This window comes from Myotis daubentonii, chromosome 4, assembly GCF_963259705.1.
Source record: "Myotis daubentonii chromosome 4, mMyoDau2.1, whole genome shotgun sequence".
Classification (NCBI taxonomy): Eukaryota; Metazoa; Chordata; class Mammalia; order Chiroptera; family Vespertilionidae; genus Myotis; species Myotis daubentonii.
Genome location: NC_081843.1, coordinates 2766866 through 2788366, shown reverse-complemented (window position 1 = coordinate 2788366; position 21501 = coordinate 2766866). Strand labels below are relative to the sequence as shown.

The following is a 21501-nucleotide window of genomic DNA, read 5'->3' as shown; positions in this document are numbered from 1 at the left end:
CACCAGGCCTCTAGTCTTTACATAAAACCTCTTGGGTTACCAACTGCCCTCAAATCCATTTGGATTTGAACATGAATGACTGATCTTTTAATATGTGTAGTTTTTATTCAGAGGGAATAAACTTTCAATGTTGTTATATTTTGTAGAGCAAGGAAAGGACCCTGCAGAGATCTGGGACCTAGCACCTCTAGGAGGGGAAGCAGGGCTCTTGGATTCCTGGCCCCGATGCTGTGCTGCACCAGCTATGCTCTGGCCAGGAGGCTCAGGTAGCTCACCACACCCCCTGGGCCCCAGGGGTGTGGGGGCCCCCTTGAGTCTCACCATGGTCCTGGTGTCCGCATAGCCATGCCTCTGGGCCAGGTGCCACAGGTTGACAGAGAGCTGGTTGAGCCTGTTGTTGCGCAGATCCCCATGGGCCAAGATGCTGTTAAAGAAGGAAAGACCCAACAGGCTTTGGCGCTTCAGGGCCTGAAACAGAAAAGGGAGGTTACTGTCTGGCACTGGCCAGGGCTGGGGCCAGTGGTGATGCTGGCCTGGGTCAAATGCCAGCTCTGCCATGGGCCTCCTGGAGGGCAAGCTGACTTCCCTCCCAAGTCCAGCTTCTGTGCTGGAAGCACAATGTCACAGTCAGGGGAAGGGGCGAGCGAGATGAGGTACGTAAAGCCCTGCTGCTTCGGAAAAGTGAAACGATCATTTGCAGATGACACAGCTATAGAAAGCGAGCCCTGAAAACCCCACGGAGACACGGTTAGAGCTGACAATGAATTCAGTAAAGAAGCAGGACACAACATTTGCATCAAAAAATAAATTTTACCACAGAGGTGAAAGCCATGTACTTGGAAAACATTGTTAAGACAATGAAGAAACTGAAGACACAAATAAATGGAAGCATAACTGTGCTCATGGATAGGAAGAAGTACCATAAAAATGTCATACTACCCAAAGCAATCTATACATTCAAAGCAATTCCTATCAAAATACCAACGGCATTTTTCACAAAACCAGCAAAAATAATCCTAAAATTTATATGGGATCCCAAAAGACCCCAAATAGCCACAACAATCTTGAGAAAGAAGAACAAAATTGGAGGAATCACATTATCTGATATCAAACTACACTACAAGGCCATAGGAACCAAAACAGCATAGTACTGGCATAAAATAGATATACAGATCACTAGAACAAAATAGAGCCCAGAAATAAACCCACACCTTTATGGCCAATTAATATATGAAAAAGGAGGTAAGAACATGCAATGAGGTAAAGACTGTCTCTTCAATAAATGGACAGATATATGAAAAAACCACTTTCTTATATCATGTACAAGAATAAACTCCTTGACCCCCTCCTCTCCACTCCTGCCCTACTCCCCAGGCCTACATCACACTATTATCTGTGTCCATGGGCTATGCATATCCTATATAATAAAAGCCTAATATGCTAAGTATCCGGTTGGGCATTCAACCAATCAAAGCATAATATGCTAATGATATACTAAGGCCGCTCAACCACTTGCTATGACATGCACTGACCACCAGGGGGGCAGACAGTTGACTGGTCAACTAGCTGCTATAACGTGCACTGACCACCAGGGGGGCAGACAGTTGACTGGTCAACTAGTTGCTATAACGTGCACTGACCACCAGGGGGTACACAGTCGACCGGTCGACCAGTCGCTATAATGTGCACTGACCACCAGGGGGCAGACGCTGCGACCAGGTTAACTTGCTGCTGGGGTCCGGCCAATCGAGACTAAGCGAGACAGGTTGGACATGCCCTGGAGCCCTCCTACGCTCCCTCCCTGGCCCCAATTGTGCACCAGTAGGGTCCCTCAGCCTGGCCTGTGCCCTCTTGCAATCCAGGACCCCTTGGGGATATCGGAGAGCCAGTTTCAGCCCGATGGTGGAAGAACTGGTCTCTATGACACGCATTGGCCACCAGGGGGAAGACGCTCAAGGCAGGAGCTGCCCCCTGGTGGTCAGTACTCTCCCACAGTGGGAGCACCGCTCAGCCAGACGCCGGGCTCACAGCTGGTGAGCGCAGTGGCAGTGACGGCAGCCTCTTCCGCTCCGCGGCAGCACTAGGGATGTCCACCTGCCGGCTTAGGCCCACTCAAGATCCCCTAAAGACTCCAGGACTGCAAGAGGGCGCAGGTTGGGCTGAGGGATCCTCCTCCCGGCCCCCCGCCCCCCAGAGCACAAATTTCATGCACCAGGCCTCTAGTGTGCATATAAGTTCTTTGTTTAATCTCTTCCTGTCTCCCCATCCCCTTCCCTCTGAGAATTATTAGTCTGTTTCATGTTTCCATGTCTCTGGACCTATTTTTTTGTCAGTTTATTTTGTTCATTAGATTCCACATATGAGTGAGATCATGTGATACTTGTCTTTCTCTGATTTGCTTATTTCACTTAGCATAATACTCTCCAGGTCCCTCCATGCTATCTCAAAGGGTAAGAGATCCTTCTTTTTTACTGCTGCATAGTTTCCTGGGTGTAAATGTGCCACAGCTTTTTTATCCATTCATCTACTGATGGACACTTGGGCTGTTTCCAGATCTTAGCTATTGTAAATAATGCTGCTATGAACACAGGGGTGCATACATTCTTTCTGATGGGTGTTTCAGGTTTCTAAGGATATATTCCTGGAAGTGGGATCACTGAGTTAAATGGCAGACCCATTTTTAATTTTTTGAGGAAACTCCACACTGTTTTCCTAATGGCTGCACCAGTCTGCAGTCCCACCAGCAGTGTACAAGGATTCCCTTTTCTCTTCATTCTCACCAGTACTTATTGCTTGTTGATTTATTGATAGCCAAAGTGTCTATTCAGGTCCTTTGCTCAGTTTTTAATTGTATTGTCTGTCTTCCTGGGCTGAGTTGTAGATGTTTTAATGTATTTTGAAAATTAACCCTTATCAGATGTATAATTGCCAAGTATGTTCTCCCTACAGTGGGCTCCCTTTTCACCTTGTTGGTGGTTTCCTTCCTGAGCAGAAGCTTTTTAGTTTGATGTGGTCCCATGTGTTTATTTTCTCCTTTGTTTCTCTTGCCCAAGGTGCTGTCACCAGTGAAAATTCTGCTCCATGTGATGTCTGATACATTGTTGCCTACATTTTCTTCTAGGATTTTTATGGTTTCCTGACTTACATTTAAGTCCTTTATCCATTTTGAGTTTATTCTTGTGTATGGTGTAAGTTGGTGGTCTAGTTTCTTTTTGTTTGCATGTAGCTGTCCAAATTTCCCAATGCCATTTATTGAAGAGACTGTCTTAACTCCATTGTATGCTCTTGCCTCCTTTGTCAAATATTAATTGAGTGTAATGGCTTGGGTCGATTTCTGGGGTCTCTGTTCTGTTCCATTGATCTATATGCCTATTCTTGTGCCAGTACCAGGCTGTTTTCATTACAGTGGCTTTGTAACATAGCTTGAAATCTGGTATTGTGATCCCTCCAACTTTATTTTTCTTTCTCAAGATTGTTGAGGCTATTCGGGGTCTTTATTCAATTGACAGCTCAATTTTGAAAATGAAATGTGTTTTATTTTATTTTTTAAAAAATGTATTTTATTGATTTTTTACAGAGAGGAAGGGAGAGGGATAGAGAGTTAGAAACATCGATGAGAGAGAAACGTCGATCAGCTGCCTTCTGCACACTCCCCACTGGGGATGTGCCCGCAACCAAGGTACATGCCCTTGACCGGAATTGAACCTGGGACCCTTGAGTCCTCAGGCTGATGTTCTATCCACTGAGCCAAACCGGTTAGGGCTGAAATGTGTTTTAATAAGCACTGCCTTTATAATTATTCAAAGTGTGTGTACATCTTCTTTTGGGGGACAGCCTATATATAAGACCTAGAACCATAAACTTATTAGAAGGAACCATAGGCAGTAAACTCTTTGACATTTATCTTAGTTATTTTTTTTTTTTATAGATATGCCTTCTTAGGCAAGGGAAACGAGAAAAAATAAATAAATGGGACTACATCAAATTTAAAAAGTTTCTGCACAGCAAAGGAAACCATCAACAAAACAAAAAGACAACTCACTGAATGGGAGAAAATATTCTCCAATGATATATCCAATAAAGAATTAATATCCAAAATTTATAAACAACTCATATAACTTAACACCAAAAATCCATTAAAAAATGGGCAGAGGACCTGAATAGACATTTCTCTAGATGACACTGAGAAGGCCAATAGACAAAGAAGCTCAACTCATCAGGAAAACACAAATTAAAACCACAATGAGGTATTACCTCACACCTGTCACAGTGGATATCTATCATCAATAAGTCAACGTTCAAGTGTTGTTGAGGATGTGGAGAACAGGGAACCCTTGTGCACTGTTGGTGGGATTGCAGGTGCGGGTACCATGGAAAACAGTATGGAGTTTTCTCAGCAATTGCACTGCTGGGTATTTATCGAAGGAAATACAAAACACTAATTTGAAAATATATATTCACCCCTATGTTCATTGCAGCCTTATTTACAACAGCCAAATAAGGAAGTAACCCCAGTGCCCATCAGTAGACCCATGGATAAAGAAGAGGTGGTGCATGTATACAGTGGAGTATTAGTTGGCCATCAAAAGAATGAACTCTGACCACTTGGGACATATAGATGGACCTAGGGGCACTACACTGTGATGTCCCTGGGCAGTAAGGGCCCCCGGGAGGCAGCAGGCCTACCAAGAGCTGAGCGAGGCTCCATGGTCACATGTGAACACATAACTCCCATGAACGTTTCCAGAATGAACCCACATCCAACCACCCCAGAAACTCGTGCCTTTAGAGCAAGCGAGCGAGCAGCAGAGTTGGGCTAGCAGGGCACCCACCTCGTCCTTGGCCAGGGCCCTCAGGTGCTCCAGGATCTGGGCCATCACCGTCTCACACAGCTTGTTGTTCTCAGCCAGAAACTTGGAATCTCCCCCGTAGAGGCTGTCGTTGGAGTCCACTAAGGAGACAAAGCAGAGGGGAGACATTGCGGCTGCGCTGGTGGGCGATGCGCCAGCGGGCAGGTCAGCAGGAGCGGGAACCACAGCAGGGCAGATGGAACAGCCAAACTTCCCACCAGGCTTGGAGCCTTCTGGATGCTGGAGCCAGAGGCCAGGGTGTGGAGTGCCATCAGAACCCCGGTGACCACCAGGCAGGGCCAGTACCACGTGCCTCCTGGTGCCAGGCACTGGGCGGGACGCTTTCAGCATGGACCACGAGTCCTCACAGCCAGAAGATACTGACATCTCCCCTGGACCGATGGGAAACAGGCTCAGAGGGGGTCCCAGCTGGTATCCAAAGCCAGGAAGTCCCGCTCTGGGGCCTCAGCTGTTTCCACTCAACCAGCTGCCTGCCTAGTCCCCCACAGTGTGACTGTGCTCAACCTCATTAGCCCTCAGAGAAATGCCACCCCCCAAGCTCCTGCAGGCTGGCTCTAAAGCTCTGTATGTCTCGTGCGAACTTGAATCCTTTGAAAATCTCTTGCCCAGAAGTCCCCCCTCTGTGTCTAGTCAGCTGGGCCTTCCCCCTCCTTCCTGTGGGCTGAACGGACCCAGAGCTGACCCTTGGGGAGGGAGGCAAGGCAGGCTGGCTTCCACGTGTTACCCTTGGAGCAGTCTCCGAGTTGGCACATACAGCCCACTGCTTGTTCTGTAACAGTCGAGCAGTGTCTGGTGTATGACGGACCGGAATGCATTTAAAGTCCCTGTGTGAGGCTTCAGTAGTTTTATTTCTTTCCTCTGTCTGGGGTGGAGGAGGGGATGGGCAGGGCTGCTGTGACATTTAGGGCCCATAACGATGCCACAGCCCTGCCCACAGAGCCCGCTCTTTTCCTCCCGGCAGTGCCCATGTGCGCTCACTCCCTGATTCCTCGCGGCCTGGATGTGGTCAAGCATTGTCCCAGGTGTGGTGACATCTGATAAACCAGAGGCCATGCTGGTAATGGCACTAATACACTTTGTGGTTTAAGGTGTTTAATAAAATGAGTTCAATTCAGCGCATCTGCAGGAATATAACTTGCTGTGCTCTTAATTGTCCAGGCCACAGGGAAGTTGAGAAACAGTCCATGGAGCCCTCCCACCTAGAATCAGCCCTCCTGCTGCTCTTGGGCCCACCCTCACCTGCCCACCTCCCAGCGGTGCACAAGCACAGCCTGAAAGGAGAGGGCTGTGATGCTCAATCCCCCCCTCCCCAACCCCTCCCCCTCTGTCCCCAAGTGCTCTCCCCGTCCACACTGCACGCCCGCTCTCATGCATGAAGCACTGGAGTTCTTGATCTAGATAACGTCAAAATTTTCTCTTCATTAATCTGGAAAGAAAGCAGCCAAGCCATCCTTCATAAATGCAAAAAGTATCTGGCCCAGCTTTTCAGAAGCCCGAACTCACACCATTACTCAAAGGCTGCCTGACCCTCGCTGGTTTGGCTCAGCAGATAGAGCATCGGCCTGAGGACCTGTAGCTCAGTTACAGCCCCAGACCGCTTCCTACTGACAGGTCAAGTCACCAGTGCATTCGAAGTAAACAGCTGGGCCAAGAGGAAGGCAAAGAAAACCCATCCTTTCGCTTGCTTTCCTCTCTCAAAGCCAGGAATGAGCCTCAGCCTGTAACCCTAGCCACGCCCCTTGTAGCTCCGCCCTGCGGTCTCCCTGTGAGGGGAGGTCACCTGGAGAGGAGAGCCCTCCTCGGAAGGGGCCTCTGTACAGACCCCTCCACTTGCCCATCACAAAGAGGAGATAAACTGCCCACAGATACAGGGACTGTGCTCAACCTCATTAGCCCTCAGAGAAATGCAAATGACACGCAGCAGAAGGTCCCAATCACAATGACCGGCCACACCGGGACGACTGGAACCCTTCATGACAAGTGTCACTGGTGCAACCTTTGAGAAACTGCCCAGAACCAGCGGAGCCGAGCGACACCATTTCAAGCAGCTGAGGGCACACCCAGCACAGTGTGCACAAGAGCCACATGCACTCACAGCCAGGCTGCAAACACAGACGCCTGTCGTACAGGGAGTGGGCCCTGGTGCACCACCCCGTGGGCAGACAGGGCAGTGTGAGTAGGACTGCAGTTCCAGCTCAGAAGAATCTCACAGACTCAACATGGAATAAAGAGGCCAGACACCGCCGAATCCGGTTTGGCTCAGTGGATAGAGCATTGGACTGCGGACTGAAGGATCCCAGGTTCGATTCCGGTCAAGGGCATGTACCTGGGTTGCGGGCACATCCCCAGTGGGAGATGTGCAGGAGGCAGCTGATCGATGTTTCTCTCTCATCGATGTTTCTAACTCTCTATCTCTCTCCCTTTCTCTCTGTAAAAAATCAATAAAATATATTTAAAAAAAAAAAAAGAGGCCAGACACCAAAGAATGCTTCCTGAATGAGCTCATTTACATAAAGTCAAAATGGCCACGAACCGGGAGTGCCAGCGGGCAGGCTAGTGCCATCTGGAGAGGAATGCACTGGTGCCACTGGAGCAGGCGTGGGCCTGGGGACCAGCAGTACCCACTTCCTGCTCTAGGTGACTACCTGGGTGCACTCACTGTGTGATAGCTCACTGAGCTGTGCAGTCTGTGGTATGTACATCCTGTTAAACTTAATTAAGACATTTCTGCTTTGTAATCAAGGAGGTAGCATAATATGTGCCCCACAGTCCTGCATGTGAATTCCACTCCCCTCACTAGGGCCTGGGCCCTGATCTCTGTGGCTGCTAAACCACCTGGTCTTTCCAAATCTCTGCTGGTGGATGCAGATGCCTGTCCTCATCACGGTGCTGAGAGGGTTCAAGGAGAAAGAGGCCCCTGGAGTCGGGGTGGCACCTGCCTGCAGTGGAAGCTCCCCTCCCCTACAGGGCCAGCCTCCCTGAGAACAGCTCTCCCACCAGCTTCCAATCCCGGCCACAGAGCCCTGAGAGCTAGGGCCGGGACTCCCCACTCAGACTTGTACCCTGAACCTTTCACACGGAGAGACCATTGCTTAAACCCCAAAGTATACAATTACTGGCCAAAGCATTTTTAACAATAGGGCCATTGTTTTGGAAATCAAAAATTAGAACTGAGGCTCAGAGAGCAGTGGGCTGGAACTGGGACGTCTCTGCCACACACAGGATGTGAGGTGCTGCTCCCAAAGCTGCAGCAGCAAGTTCAGGCCGGCAACACCGGCCACCACGCCATCCTTCCTCCCAGCATCTGCCGGGCTGGCTGAGCTTGGCACCACTGGGAGTCATAGGCAAATACCCAGACCAGGACCGCCTGAGGCTGGGGTCTGAGCAGGCCGGTGCCTGCCGCTCATGCAGGTGCACACCTCACCACCAGCCGAGGCTGTTCTGTAGGACCCCACAGGCAGCACCGACCCCAAAGAGGGATTTTCTGGATTCATCTCAGTGTCAAATGTGGGCCCTGGAATGCTTGTTAGAAGGCACAGATCTCAGGTCTCTTTCTGGGACTCTAATTTAAAAGGGCAGACGGGCTCAGGAACGAGGTAATTCTTACACTGGGCGAGTTTAGCGAGACGCTCGACTGGAAGTGGACGTCCGTGGTAGGTAAGCACAAGGCAGATTAAATGAAAAAAAAAAAAAAAAAAAAAGACAATTTTACTGGACTCTCATGAAACTTCAGCCCCATGCACTGGTGGCAGGCCTGGCTACCTTTGTCCACGTGGTAGAGGTAGGTTTCCTGGCTCATGGCGGACAGCAGGTGCAGCACGTAGGTGTAGATTCGGATCCTGTCGTCACTGGTGTCCTCCCAGGTGTAGTCCTGGATCACGTTGAGAAGCTCTCGAACAAGGAACAGGACCTCACGCTCAGGGTGATCCTAGCGGAGAACCATAAAGGCACATGTTCCCAGGTCTGATCAGGAGAAAAACCCGGACGGAAACTCAGGGCCCTCCCTTGTCAGCTGTGGAGGTGAAGTGCCTGAGACTGGCTATGAACAGGCCCGGGAGAGCTGTGGTCAAACCAAAGTGAAATGCTAAGATGCCACCCACCCCACTCGGCAGCACACTGCAGGCTGGGCAGGCAGCTCTGAGAGCCTCCCCGTGTGGCCCCAGGTACGGGAAAGCAGTTACCTGTTAGCTAATGGCCTGCTTACAAAGCTACAATCCTGCTCTCACACACGGAGCAGTGAACACCCATCCTCCAGCTACAGACACCAGGCGCAGGCCTCGGCAGACGCACAGCCCCGCCTACTCCACGTGAGGCTCCCAAAGGACGCAGTTAGCACGAGGCCCTGACGTAAAAGCAGCCTCGCTCGGGAGGGCACTCTGCATCGCCACAGGTAACTGAGGACCCGCTCGGGAGAAGGAAAACCCGAGACAGTCGCAGAGCCAGTAAGAGTATTTCTCATATGCTGAGCTGGATCGAAAAAGAGTGTTGGGGTGCAGAAGAGTCTGCTGCTTTGATTCCGCTCCAAAAGGACTATTGGACTGTGTGGCTCCCCTGCTCACACCCTTTAGAGACCCCACCCACCAAGTCCATGGTGAGCGCTTGTCCTCAGGGCCTCCGGCCAGGCTGGCACCTTGTCCTCGCCCATGCTAGCTGCCCCTATAGGACTCCTGGGACCAGCTGGGCCACTCGGATCCTGCAGGACACAGGGCACATCCAAGGTTTAGTGGCACTGTCTGGTAAAGGGTTAATTATAAGACGAAGGGACCTGGGGAGGCACCCAGGGCCTAGCCACAGCAGGAAGCGTCCCCACCCTTGGGCTGAAAGCAACATCACTGAATGGTCAGGCTCTGCAGCAGGAGAGGCGCCCGCAAGGCCCTGGGGGTAGCCTCTAAGAAACCACATCCCCCACTTGCTGCCCCACCTCTGACCCCATGCCTCTGGCGCCAGCTGGCTGAGCTGGGAGCTGGAAGCCCAGGCAAGGCAGCCCCAGAGGCCAGGCTCCCAGACAGCTAGGATGGGGGTGCTGAGGCATCGTGCCAAGGAGCTCTGCCTCGGGCCCTCCTGCTCCCTCCACTGGACTCTTCACCTGCGAGACTTTGTCAAGGCCGCGCCGGCTCCAAGACAGCCTGGACCAGTGGTCGGCAACCAGTGGCCGCGAGGTCCAAAAGGTTGGTGACCATGGGCCTACATCTCACCTCATACCTTAGCTCCTCAAGGCTCCCCATCGTCCTCCCCTTTGCTACTTTAATCCTCACCAGAGGATATGTCTATTGATTTTTTTTTTTAATTTTAGAGAGAGGAGAAGGCGGGGAGAGAGAAACATCAATCGGTTGCCTCCCCTATGCGCCCCGACCAGGCTCCCCTCATCCTTCTTTGTCCCAAGTCATCCCGCTGTCTCCGCCAAGGTGAGCCCCACCACCTTATGTGATCGTCTTTACTCCTTCAGTGACCCCCACAGCACCGCCTGGTCTGTCCATTTCTCTCTCATTTCCGCCTGCAGCCTCCAGGACAGACTGTACCCATCGTGTTTGCCAAGAGCGCACCTCCAGTGTGAGCGGTGCCCCCCGGTTCCTGGGAGGGTGGTGGGCACAGAGGGTACTCGGTAAGTAGTGTTGCATGGATTATACTTTTGAGCACCTTCTCTGTGCTCAAAGCACTGAGGTGGCTATAAAAACAGAACAGTAGCTGACTTTTATGGTAGCTTTTCCATGTTCCGGGAAGATGCTGTCATGATATGATGACACCACTCTCCCTCTGCACCCCCGTTTCAGGTGGGAATACGGCCGCTGAGCGGGTTAAGTGGCCCAGAGACCTGGGATGTGCACTGGCAGCCCCGCTCCACACCACCACACTCCTCCCGGAGGCACTCACACCGCCTCGGCACAGAGGAGGCCTGGCGACTCATGGAGCTGGCTCCTGGGTGCTGGCCAGTCTGACAGGGGCTAGAGGACAGAGGGGCTGTGGCAGGGGGGTGGGCGTCGGCCAGCACAGCCAGCATGTCTGAACCCCATTTCCCCTGGGTGGGAGTGAGGGGCGGCTGAGACGGTGTGGACACTGAACACCTGGAGGAAGACAGGCCACCCCACGGTAGGCAGAGTGCCTAAGTGGGGAGGCGGACGAAGGGAGCCTCGGGCCTTTGACAGACCTGCCCCAGCCCTAAACTGCATAAACTGCCCTTCCACAGACCAGCCCCTCCCACGCACACACAGGTCTAGTAGATGCAGACACAGCGTGAACACTGTGGTGGCTACTGGCCCATTGTAAGAGGCATATAAGTGTTGGTTGAATAATAAAGATCCTTATCATTGCACTAGAGGCCCAATGCACAAATTCGTGCACCAGTGAGGTCCCTCGGCCTGGCCTGTGGGATTGGACCAAAACTGGCTCTCCAACATCCCCAAGGGGTCCTGGATTGCAAGAGGGTACAGGCCAGGCCGAGGGACCCCACCAGTGCACAATCGGGGCCAGGGAGGGATGTGGGAGGTTGGTCAGCCGGGGAAGGCGGGAGGATTCTAGGGCATGTCCAGTCTTTCTGACTCAGTCTCGATTAGCCGGACCCCAGCAGCAAGCTAACCTACTGGTTGGAGCGTGTGCCCCCTGGTGATCAGTGCACGCCATAGCAACTGGTCAACTGGTCGACTGTCTGACCCCTGGTGGTCAGTGCATGTCATAGCGTGTGGTTGAGCGGCCTTAGCATATCATTAGCATATTATACTTTGATTGGCTGAACAGCCAACCAGTCCTCCAGACGCTTAGCATATTAGGCTTTTATTATATAACACTAGAGGCTTGGTGCATAAAATTCGTGCATTGGTGGGAGGGATGTCCCTCAGCCCAGCCTGCACCCTCTCCAATCTAGGACCCCTTGGGAATGTCTGACTACCAGTTTAGGCCTGATCCCGCACCAGCAGTCGAACATCTCTCTCATAATCCGGGACTGCTGGCTCCTAACCACTTGCCTGCCTGCCTGATTGCCCTTACCCGCTTCTGCCTGCCAACCTGATCACCACCTAACTGCTCCCCTGCTGGCCCCATCGCCCCCAACTGCCCTCCTGATTGCCCCCAACGGCCCTCCTCTGCTGGCCTGGTTGCCCCCAACAGCCCTCCCCTGCCGGCCATCTTGTGATGATGGGCGTGACGCCACCTAGGCTTTTATTACATAGGACAGCATGATGTCCACACCACGTCTTGTGTGGCCAGTTACACACAATCTGTACCTGACCCCACCCAGTGGGCCCAGCACCAACACAACCAGTGGGCTTCATACCACACAGCGAGTGACCTAACTAGCTACACAAGTGGCACTGAACCCTGTGGGAGCAAGCACGCCCAAGTGGGTAGCCCCCGAACAGCATCTCCTATAAAGTGACCAAGGTTTATCCTTACAGCCACCCAGTAGAAGAGTAACCACACATGAAAGGGCTAACAGCATTCAAGACACAACTACAATGGGGATGCCTGCACAGAGCCCACAGAAACATCCCTGGAGCACAGAGCGCAGGTGATGTGGAGGACTGTGCCACTGAGCCCCAAGGCTCCTGAGACTGCACGTGCACCGCGGCTCGCACACCATGGTTGGAGTGAGCCTCACAGCCAGCCATGATGGGCCAACACAATCAGGAGCCAGGTACAATAGGAGGGCCCACATAACCCCCACAAGGGGCCTTTCTTAGAGCACCCAGCTCAGGAGATCAAGGAGACTGCACCACTGGGCCCCACAGGACACCTACTGCATAATATGACCACCCAAAGACTGGGACTCATAGAAGTTCTACCTAATACACAGAAACAAACACAAAGAGACAGCCAAAATGGAGAGATAAAGTGCAGGCCCCAAATGAAAGAACAGGAGGCATCTCAAGAAAAAGAGCTGAATAAAATGGAGGCAAGCAATTTATCAGACATAGAGTTCAAAGTAATGGCTATGAGAATGCTCACAGAAATTAGTGAGAGCTACAACAGCATGAGGGGACATAGAAACCATAAAAAAGAAGCAGTTGAAAATGAAGAATACCATATCTGACATCAAGAATACACTGAAAGTGATAAAACGTAGGTTAGATGAAAGCAAAGGAACTAATCGGTGATTTGGAAGACAAAATAGAAAAAACAAACAAACACCCAATCAGAGCAGCTAAAGAAAAAATTATTAAAAGCAGGAGGAGAGTTTAAGAGAACTTTGGTATAACATGATTCTAACAACATCCACGTCGTAGGGTGCAGAGGAGAAGAAAATAAGCAAGGGAACAGAGAAGCTGTTTGAAAAAATAATCACAGAAAACTTCCCTGACCTGGTGAAGAAAAAAGTCACACAAGGTCAAGAAACACAGGCAGTCCCAATCAAGACACAGCATAATTAAAATGGCAAATGTTACAAAGAGAGACTCTTAAAGGAAACAAGAGAGAAACCGTCAGTTACCTACAAGCAGCTTCCATAAGGCTATCAGCTGATTTCTCAGCAGAACCACTACATGTCAGAAGAGAATGTCATGAAATATTCAAAGTCATGAAAAGCAAGTATCTGAAACCAAGACTACCTACCACAAGGCTATCATTCAAAACTGAAGGCAAAATAAAGAGCTTGCCAGACCTAAAAAAAAAAAGGCTAAAAGAGTTCTTCTTTGTCACCACGCCAGTATCGCAAGAAATGTTAAAAGAATTGCTTCAGGAAGAAAAATACATATATAGAAAAAAACATAGGTATAAAGGAATAATGACAATAAATAAGTACTTATCAATATAACCTTAAATGTAAATGGACTGAATGCTCCAATCAAAAGACATAGGGTAGCTGAATGGATAAGAAAACATGACCCATATATATACTGTCTACAAGAGACTCACCTCAGAACAAAAGATTCACATAGGCTGAAAATGAGGGGATGGAAAAAAAAAATTCCATGCAAATGGAAAAAAACTAAAAAAAGCTGGGGTAGCAATACTTATATCTGACAAAAAAGACTTCAAAACAAAGGCCATAACAAGAGACAAAGAAGGCCACTACATGATACTATAAAAGTTGATTCAACAAAAGGGCCCTGGCCAGGTGGCTTGGTTGGAATGTCATTCTGTGCACCAAAAGGTTGCAGCTTTGAGTCTCATTCAGGGCACGTTTGATCCCTGATCAGGATGCACACGAGAGACAACTGATTGATGTTTCTCTCATATCAATGTTTTTCTCCCACTTCCTTCCTCTCTCTAAATTCAATAAAGACATATCCTTGGGTAAGGGTTAAAAAAAAAGGGGGGGGGAAGAGGACATAACCCTTGCAAACATATGTGCATCCAATAGAGGAACACATATATATATAAAGAAAATCTTGGTGGACTTACCAGGAGAGATTGACAGCAATACAGTCACAGTAGGGAACTTTATAAAACCTCACTATCATCAATAGATAGATTTCCAGACCAAAAAATCAACAAGAATAGAGTGATCTGAAACAGATGGATTTAACTGATATTTACAGAACATTTCACCTCAAAGCAGCAGAATATACATTCTTCTCAAGTACACATGGAACTTTCTCAAAGATAGACCACATGTTAGGACACAAAGTAAGTCAACAAATTCAAGAAGTCTGAAATCTTATCAAGCATCTTCCTGGATCACAATAGTATGAAACTAGAAATCAACCACAATAAATAAAGCTCAAAAATATTCAAACACATGGAGGCTAAACAGCATGTTATTAAACAATAAAGGGATTATCAATGAGATCAAAGAAGAAATCAGAAACTTCGAGGAAACAAATGAAAATGAGCACACAACAACCCAAAATCTATGGGACACAGCAAAACCAGTCCTAAAAGGTAAGTTCATTGCATTATAGGCCTACCTCAAGAAGCAAGGAAAACCTCAAATATACAATCTAACCCAGTGGTCGGCAAACCGCGGCTCGCGAGCCACATGCGGCTCTTTGGACCCTTGAGTGTGGCTCTTCCACAAAATACCGATTTCTGCACATGGGCCATGAAGTTTCAATCGCACTGTATGTGCGCGCCCGCATGTGGTATTCTGTGGAAGAGCCACACTCAAGGGGCCAAAGAGCCGCATGTGGCTTGCGAGCCGTGGTTTGCCGACCATGGATCTAACCATACAATCTTTTAGCCCACCTAAAAGAACTAGAGAAAAAGCAACAAGCAAAGCCCAGAGGAAAGAAATGATAAAGATTAGAGTGGGAATAAATAACATAGACACTAAATAACAGTACAAAAGATCAATGAAACAAAGACCTGGTTCTTTGAAAAGATTGATGATCATTTAACAAGTGTTATCAAGAAACAAACAGAGAGGACACAAATGAATAAAATCAGAAATAAAAGAAGTAACAACTGACATCCCAGAAATACAAAGGATTGTAAGAATATACTATGAACAACTATATGCCGATAAATTGGACAACTTGGGAAAAACAAATAAATTCCTAGAAACATACATTATTCCAAAACGAAATCAGGAAGAATCAGAAAACCTGAATAGACCAATAATAACTAATGACATTGAAGCAGTCATCAAGAAAGTCCCAGCGACCAAAAATCCTGGACCGGATGGATTTACAGGAGATTTCACCAAACATTCAAAGAACTAACACCTATCCCTTCTCAAACTGCTCCAGAACATCCAAGAGCAGGGAAGAGACTTCTAACCTTTATTACGAGGCTAGCATCATCCTAATCCCCAAACTAGATAAAGACGCTACAAAGGAAGAAATTGGTGAACATAGATGCTAAAATCCTCAACAAAATATTAGCAAATTGGATCCAACAATACATTAAAGAGATCACACACCATGATCAAGTGGGTTTTATTCCTAGGATGCAAGGTTGGTACAATATTCAACTCTCAATAAATGTGACACATCACATAAACAAAATGAAAGATAAAAATGACATGATCATATACATAGAAGCAGAAAAAGCAAGGGATTATTGCTTTCAGAGAGGAAGGGAGTTTGATTATTGCACCCAGTATTATTATTACTGGGCCTCTAGATAAAATCCACCATTTACAATAAAAACACTCAGCAAACTAGGAATAAAGGGAACATACCTCAACATGATAAAGGCTATGTATGAAAAACCTACAGCCAACATCATACTCAATGGGCAAAAATTAAAGGCGTTTTCCTTAAGGTCAGGAATAAGATAGGGCTTCCCTCTTTCACCACTCTTATTCAACATTGTACTGGAAGTCTTAGCCACAGCAATCGGACAAAAAGAATAAAAGGCATCCATATTGAAAAATAAGAAAGTAAAACTCATTTCTTACAGATGACATAATATTGTACATAGAAAACCCTGAAGACTCCACCAAAAAACTACAAAGATTTAATAAATTATTTTGGCAAAGTAGCAGGTTACAAAATTAATATTCAGGAATCAGTAGTATAATAATGAACTATCTATCACAAAGAGAAACTTGTGATAACAATTTGATTTACAATTGCAACCAAAAAAAATGAATAAATAAGGTACCTAGGAATAAATTTAACCAAGGAGGTTACTTGGAACACTACAGGACACTGAAGAAAGAAATTGAGGAAGATTTAAGTAAGTGTTCATGATTTGGAAGAATTAACATCATTAAAATGTCCAAACTACCCAAAGTAATCTACAGATTAAATTCAATTCCTATTAAAATACCAATGGCATGTTTAACAGATCTAGACCAAATATTCCAAAAATTGATACAGACTCAAAGAAGACCCCCTATAGCTGCAGCAATCCTGAGACTACCAAGAAGCTAACTGCACTGAAACAGTCACCAATGTTTCTTCAGGATAGGTGTCATGTATAATCTATGACTCCTTGGTGAATGCCTTTAGATAACAGAAGTAACAATAAGACCAATAACTTCTGTGCTTTTAGGGAAAAAAGCACATAATCAATGTTCTGAAATATCTTTCACACCTGGATTGTGATATGAGCATACTGGTGATTTCTCTCTCTCTCTCTCTCTCTCTCTCTCTCTCTCTCTCTCTCTCTCTCTCCCTATCTATCATCTATCTAGCTAAATTATCTATCTATCATCTATCTATCTATCTATCTATCTATCTATCTATCTATCTATCTATCTATCATCTATCTATCTCTCTAATCCTCACCCAAAGATATGACTTTCATTGTTTCTAGAGGAAGAGGCAAGAAGGGAGAGAGAAACATCAATCAGTTGCCTCATGCACATGCCCCAGCTGGGGTTGGAACCTGCAACCTGACTGGGAATTGAACCCGAGACCCTTTGATGCCCAGGGAGATGCTCCAACTGAGACACCTGGCGAGAGCACACTGCTGATTAATCTCTTGGTGACAAAGTCCCAGATACTACGACAAACAGTATCTATAATTTGGAGTGCCTATAATTTGGAGCAGAGGGAGAGGCTACATCTCATGAGGTTTGTAAGAACAAAGACGGCATGCTTTCTCCCGTTTAAATTCATGGCCACCCTGCTGACCCTCAGGCATGGCTGGAGCCTCGGCTCAGAGCCCCTCCTGTGCATGTCCTGGGAGCGGGGGATTCCTGCCCAAGCCTAACTGCTCACCTACCTTCCACATGAAATGCCAGGATCCTGCCAACAACACCCCTTTGGTCTTGGCTGTCATGGTTTGGTTTCTAATACTTGCCATCCCCGTTTTCAGCGCTTCCTATGGGCAAAGTCACTGTCCCAACCATGTATGCATATTCACTCATTTAATCCTCATCAATACTTAGATGTAGATACTATTATTATTATTACTATTCCTATTTTATAGACAAAGAAACTGCAGCCCAGTAATATCATCTATTACCCAAGACTGCAGAGTGCGGAGGGGGCCTGGGAGTCCATCCTAGGCACTGTGGTCCTGGACCGTGCACCCCTAAATCACTAAGTGACCCCCCTGGCCATATGGAGAGTCTCAACTAATACATTCAGGACACAAAATGAGTGGGAAATACACTGAGACATTCAAGCATCTGACTACAAACCAGCACAGACAGAACACCCCGCATGCTTAGGGCCGAGGACGTCCACATCAGCAAGTCAGAGACAGACAGCAACTTCAGCTCTCACGGGGGACGCACCGGAACTATTAACAAAGTCGAGAAGAAATTGCAGAGGAACTCCAAGAGGAAGGGTTCTGACGGCCGCATCTTTCCATCGATATTGATCGTCTTGGGGACTTCTGGGATGAGGCTGATGGCGGCTTTGAAAAAGGCATCAGCTGCAACACAAGAAAGTCCATCAGGGAAACTGAAAAAACACAGGCTCTGCTTTCTTCTCCACAGGCCTGAGGCCCGTCCTGAGAATCCCAGGGAGTTGTCTGCGCAGCTGGGATGGCAGGCAGGCCCGAGAAAGGTTCCCGAGAACTGACTGAGGGTGGGCATTCCCAGTGGAGGTGCTGCTGCTGCCTCCCATCCTCCCTTCTTCTTTGCCCATCAGTCAGAGAACCTTAGCCAAACTGGCTTTAGATTATTAAGTGAAAAAAGAAGTGGCACATGTTCACAGAAAGCCTAGAATTCACGGTTGCCTGGGCCAAGGGTTCAACCTGGATTGTCCCATTGAACCCGCCCACTGACCACGGGAGAGTGTGGTTCTCGGGCCACTTCATTTGGGAACAAGGTGCAGGAGGGTGTGTGCACGGAGGCTCCGTCCTGTCCGTACCTATTCAAGTGCACACCCTAGAGAAATAACAATCTAATGTCTGAAGGAATGCACGCACACATGCACACACACATGCACTGCACATGCGTGCACACATGCATACGCATGCACACACACGCCACACATGCGCACACACACAAACATGTACTCCACACACACGCACTCCACACATGCACACATACACAAAACATGCATACAGATACACACTCCACATACATGCACACACGTGCATACATATCCACACACGTGCACACACATGTACTACACACACACACACACATAAGCGCGCATGCGCTTTCGAGACTACTGACTAGGTAATAGTTCCACAGAATCATCTAAGAAATGAAGATATGGAAAGAAGCAAGGGGGAAGAAAGAGAAAGGAGAGGTAGGAAGCAGAGCAGATAGGAGAAGGGAGCACAAGGGATAGAGAAAGGGAGAGACTGGAGGATGGAAGTGAGGGCTAGAAGATGGAGTGTTCTTTATAGAAAAAGTGCCAAGGTCAAAACAGTGACCCAATAAGTGAAATTCTAAACTGCCTGACAAGACCAAATGTATTTGGTCCAAATACACCTCCAGTTGGAAACACCTCCCAGCCACATCCAGAGAACAAGGTGCTGGTGGAAAACACCCTCAATTAAACCAGAGCCCCACCCAACAGTGTGACACCACTTGCGGGCGCTTCCTCAGGTGGGCACTCCCACATGTGAGCGCTTCCGAACGCAGGCGCTCCCACAGGGGCCAGCCACCTCGACTTTAAAGAGGGAACCAATTCAGCCCTGGCTGGTTTGGCTCAGTGGGTAGAGCATCGGCCTGTGGACTGAAGGATCCCAGGTTCAATTCCGGTCAGGGCACATGCTGGGGTTGTGGGGTCGATCCCCAGTGTGGGGCGTTCAGGAGGCAGCTGATCCATGATTCTCTGTCATCATTGATGTTTCTCTCTCTCTCCCTCTCCCTTCCTCTCTGAAATCAATAAAAACATATTAAAAATAAAAAAAAGAGAGAACCAATTTGTAAGTGTTAAAACCTCTGACATTCAAACCAATGGGATGAACTAACCTGATCTTCATGCTGCACAGCAGGTTGGGTGGCAGCTGATGGTTTTTGTTTGCCTTGTGTCATGCTAACTGTCCTCCTTGCCAAGGTGGCCCTAGAAGAAAGCCCACGTGTACCAGCAGATAGTGAGGGCAGAAGGCTGCTCTGGTAATGCACAGTCCTGGTGGGTGGGGCCCCGACGATGAGGAAACACACACAGAGTCAGAAACCATCCCGCCATGGCCGTGGGTGGCCGCACCGACCGTGGTTCCCATTGCCTGCCTGCTTGTTAATGCGAATATCTGCGGGAGACCACTACACAGAGAGGGCGTCGCAAGTGCAAAGGCACTGAGTCAGGAGGCAGCTTCACCTGTTCACAGAACAGAATAAAGCCTGTGAGGCTGAAGAGCGGTGTGAGAGGACAGAGGCTGCAGGACCAGGCCATGTGGGGACGGACCAGCAAAGAGTTGAGTTTAACCCCAAATGCACTGGGGAGACATGAGAGTTCCCAGGAGTCGAAACCAAGACCAAGCAGGTTTTGAAAAGGTTCTTGGATAACAATCATGTTCTTTCTTTCTTTATTATTGATTTGAGAGAGAGAGGGAGAGAAACATGGATGTGTTGTCCCACTTAGTAATGCACTCACGGGTTCCTTCTTGTATATGCCGACTGGAGATGGAACCCACAACCTTGGCATATTGGGACAACACCCTAACCAGCTGAGCTCCTGGCCTGGGCCAGCAGTCACGTATGAAGATTCGGATGCCCAGAGCTGCCCCAGATGAATCAAGACAGCGATCCAGGTGCCAGACTGCCAGGCCAAGGCTAAAGATGAGGAAGGACCATGGTCTGACCAGCCCAGCGTGCCCTCCACACCAAGCCAGGGCTGGCAGCTCCCTCTGGCGCACACTGATGTCAGGTGGGAGATGGCGGCGGGGGAGACAGCCCTGAAAGCGTCAGTCCGCCTCAGGCAGCGCTAGACAAATTCCCGAGCCTTCCGAGGCTTGCACTGCACATGCCTCTATCCATGGGAAAGGACATGGCCTTGGCCAGAGCAGGGGCTGAGTGCTGGCTCCCTAGCCATTCCTTCTCAGTTTTCTCACTTAGAAAGTGGGGTCCCAACAACAGGACTGGCCTTGTGTAGCTATCAGGAGGAGGAGAGGAGATATGTGCAAAGGCTCACCATGTAACAAACACTCTGTAAACGGTGCAGGATTCTTTCAGGCTATGCTACAGCCTGCTGGGCAGGCCCTGCTACGGGCCACACTGCAGGCGACAAGAACCTCCGGCAGAAACACTGTGATCCTTGCTGAGGGCGTTCTCTTGGCTCACGTGAGGCACAGGCCTGAGTGCGGGGAAGCTGGTGCCCCAGCAGCAGCCGGGGTCAGTGACAGACGGAGGAAAGGGTCGGGTAACGCCGGGGCCATGAGCACTCCCTCCCGGAGGTCCCAGGAGGAGTGGACTGCGGCCGCTCCCAGCAGGACCTTCCCACGAGGGTCCCCTTGGTTGGCTTCCTTCCCTCGCCCTCGTCTTCCCCATCACCCTCCGGACACTAGGGGGATCCCTCCCAAATAAGCCATGCACAGTGAGCACGGAGATGGGTCTTGAGCGGAGTCTTCATCCCCAACAGCGAGCTGCAGACAGTGTTCACTCTGTCCTTTCTAGATTCCTCCCATGTCTTTCTGGGGCTTCACACCAACATCAACAATGACAGATATGATCTGCGGGGAGGATTCAGCCTTATGTCTAAGATTCCTTAGGCACAGGCAACCTGCATGTCTGCGATTTAAGATGGTCCTTACAGGAAAACAGCCACACTCTGTAATCTGTCTGACTCTAAATGTGGGCATGTCTGATGTGCATCCTACTAAGGAAATATTTAAAATTCGTCCTTGATTACTTTCCCTTTCCTCCTTAAGGAACCTTCCTTCTCTTCACCCCACCTACTCTCAT

The 21501-nt window shown here is 48.8% G+C and overlaps 1 protein-coding gene across 3 annotated transcripts in view; it reads right to left on the bottom strand.

Annotated features, from left to right (window-relative positions):
• VPS35L (VPS35 endosomal protein sorting factor like) overlaps positions 1-21501 on the bottom strand; it is a 160623-nt gene that overhangs the window by 1044 nt on the left and 138078 nt on the right. For all 3 annotated transcript variants that reach the window (XM_059691973.1, XM_059691974.1, XM_059691975.1), the window contains 4 exons: positions 17935-18074; positions 8634-8799; positions 4833-4951; positions 322-468 (listed from right to left, as the gene is read on the bottom strand). In XM_059691973.1, the coding sequence (XP_059547956.1) occupies positions 322-468; positions 4833-4951; positions 8634-8799; positions 17935-18074 (572 nt within the window). The remainder of the gene's footprint in view (positions 1-321; positions 469-4832; positions 4952-8633; positions 8800-17934; positions 18075-21501) is intronic.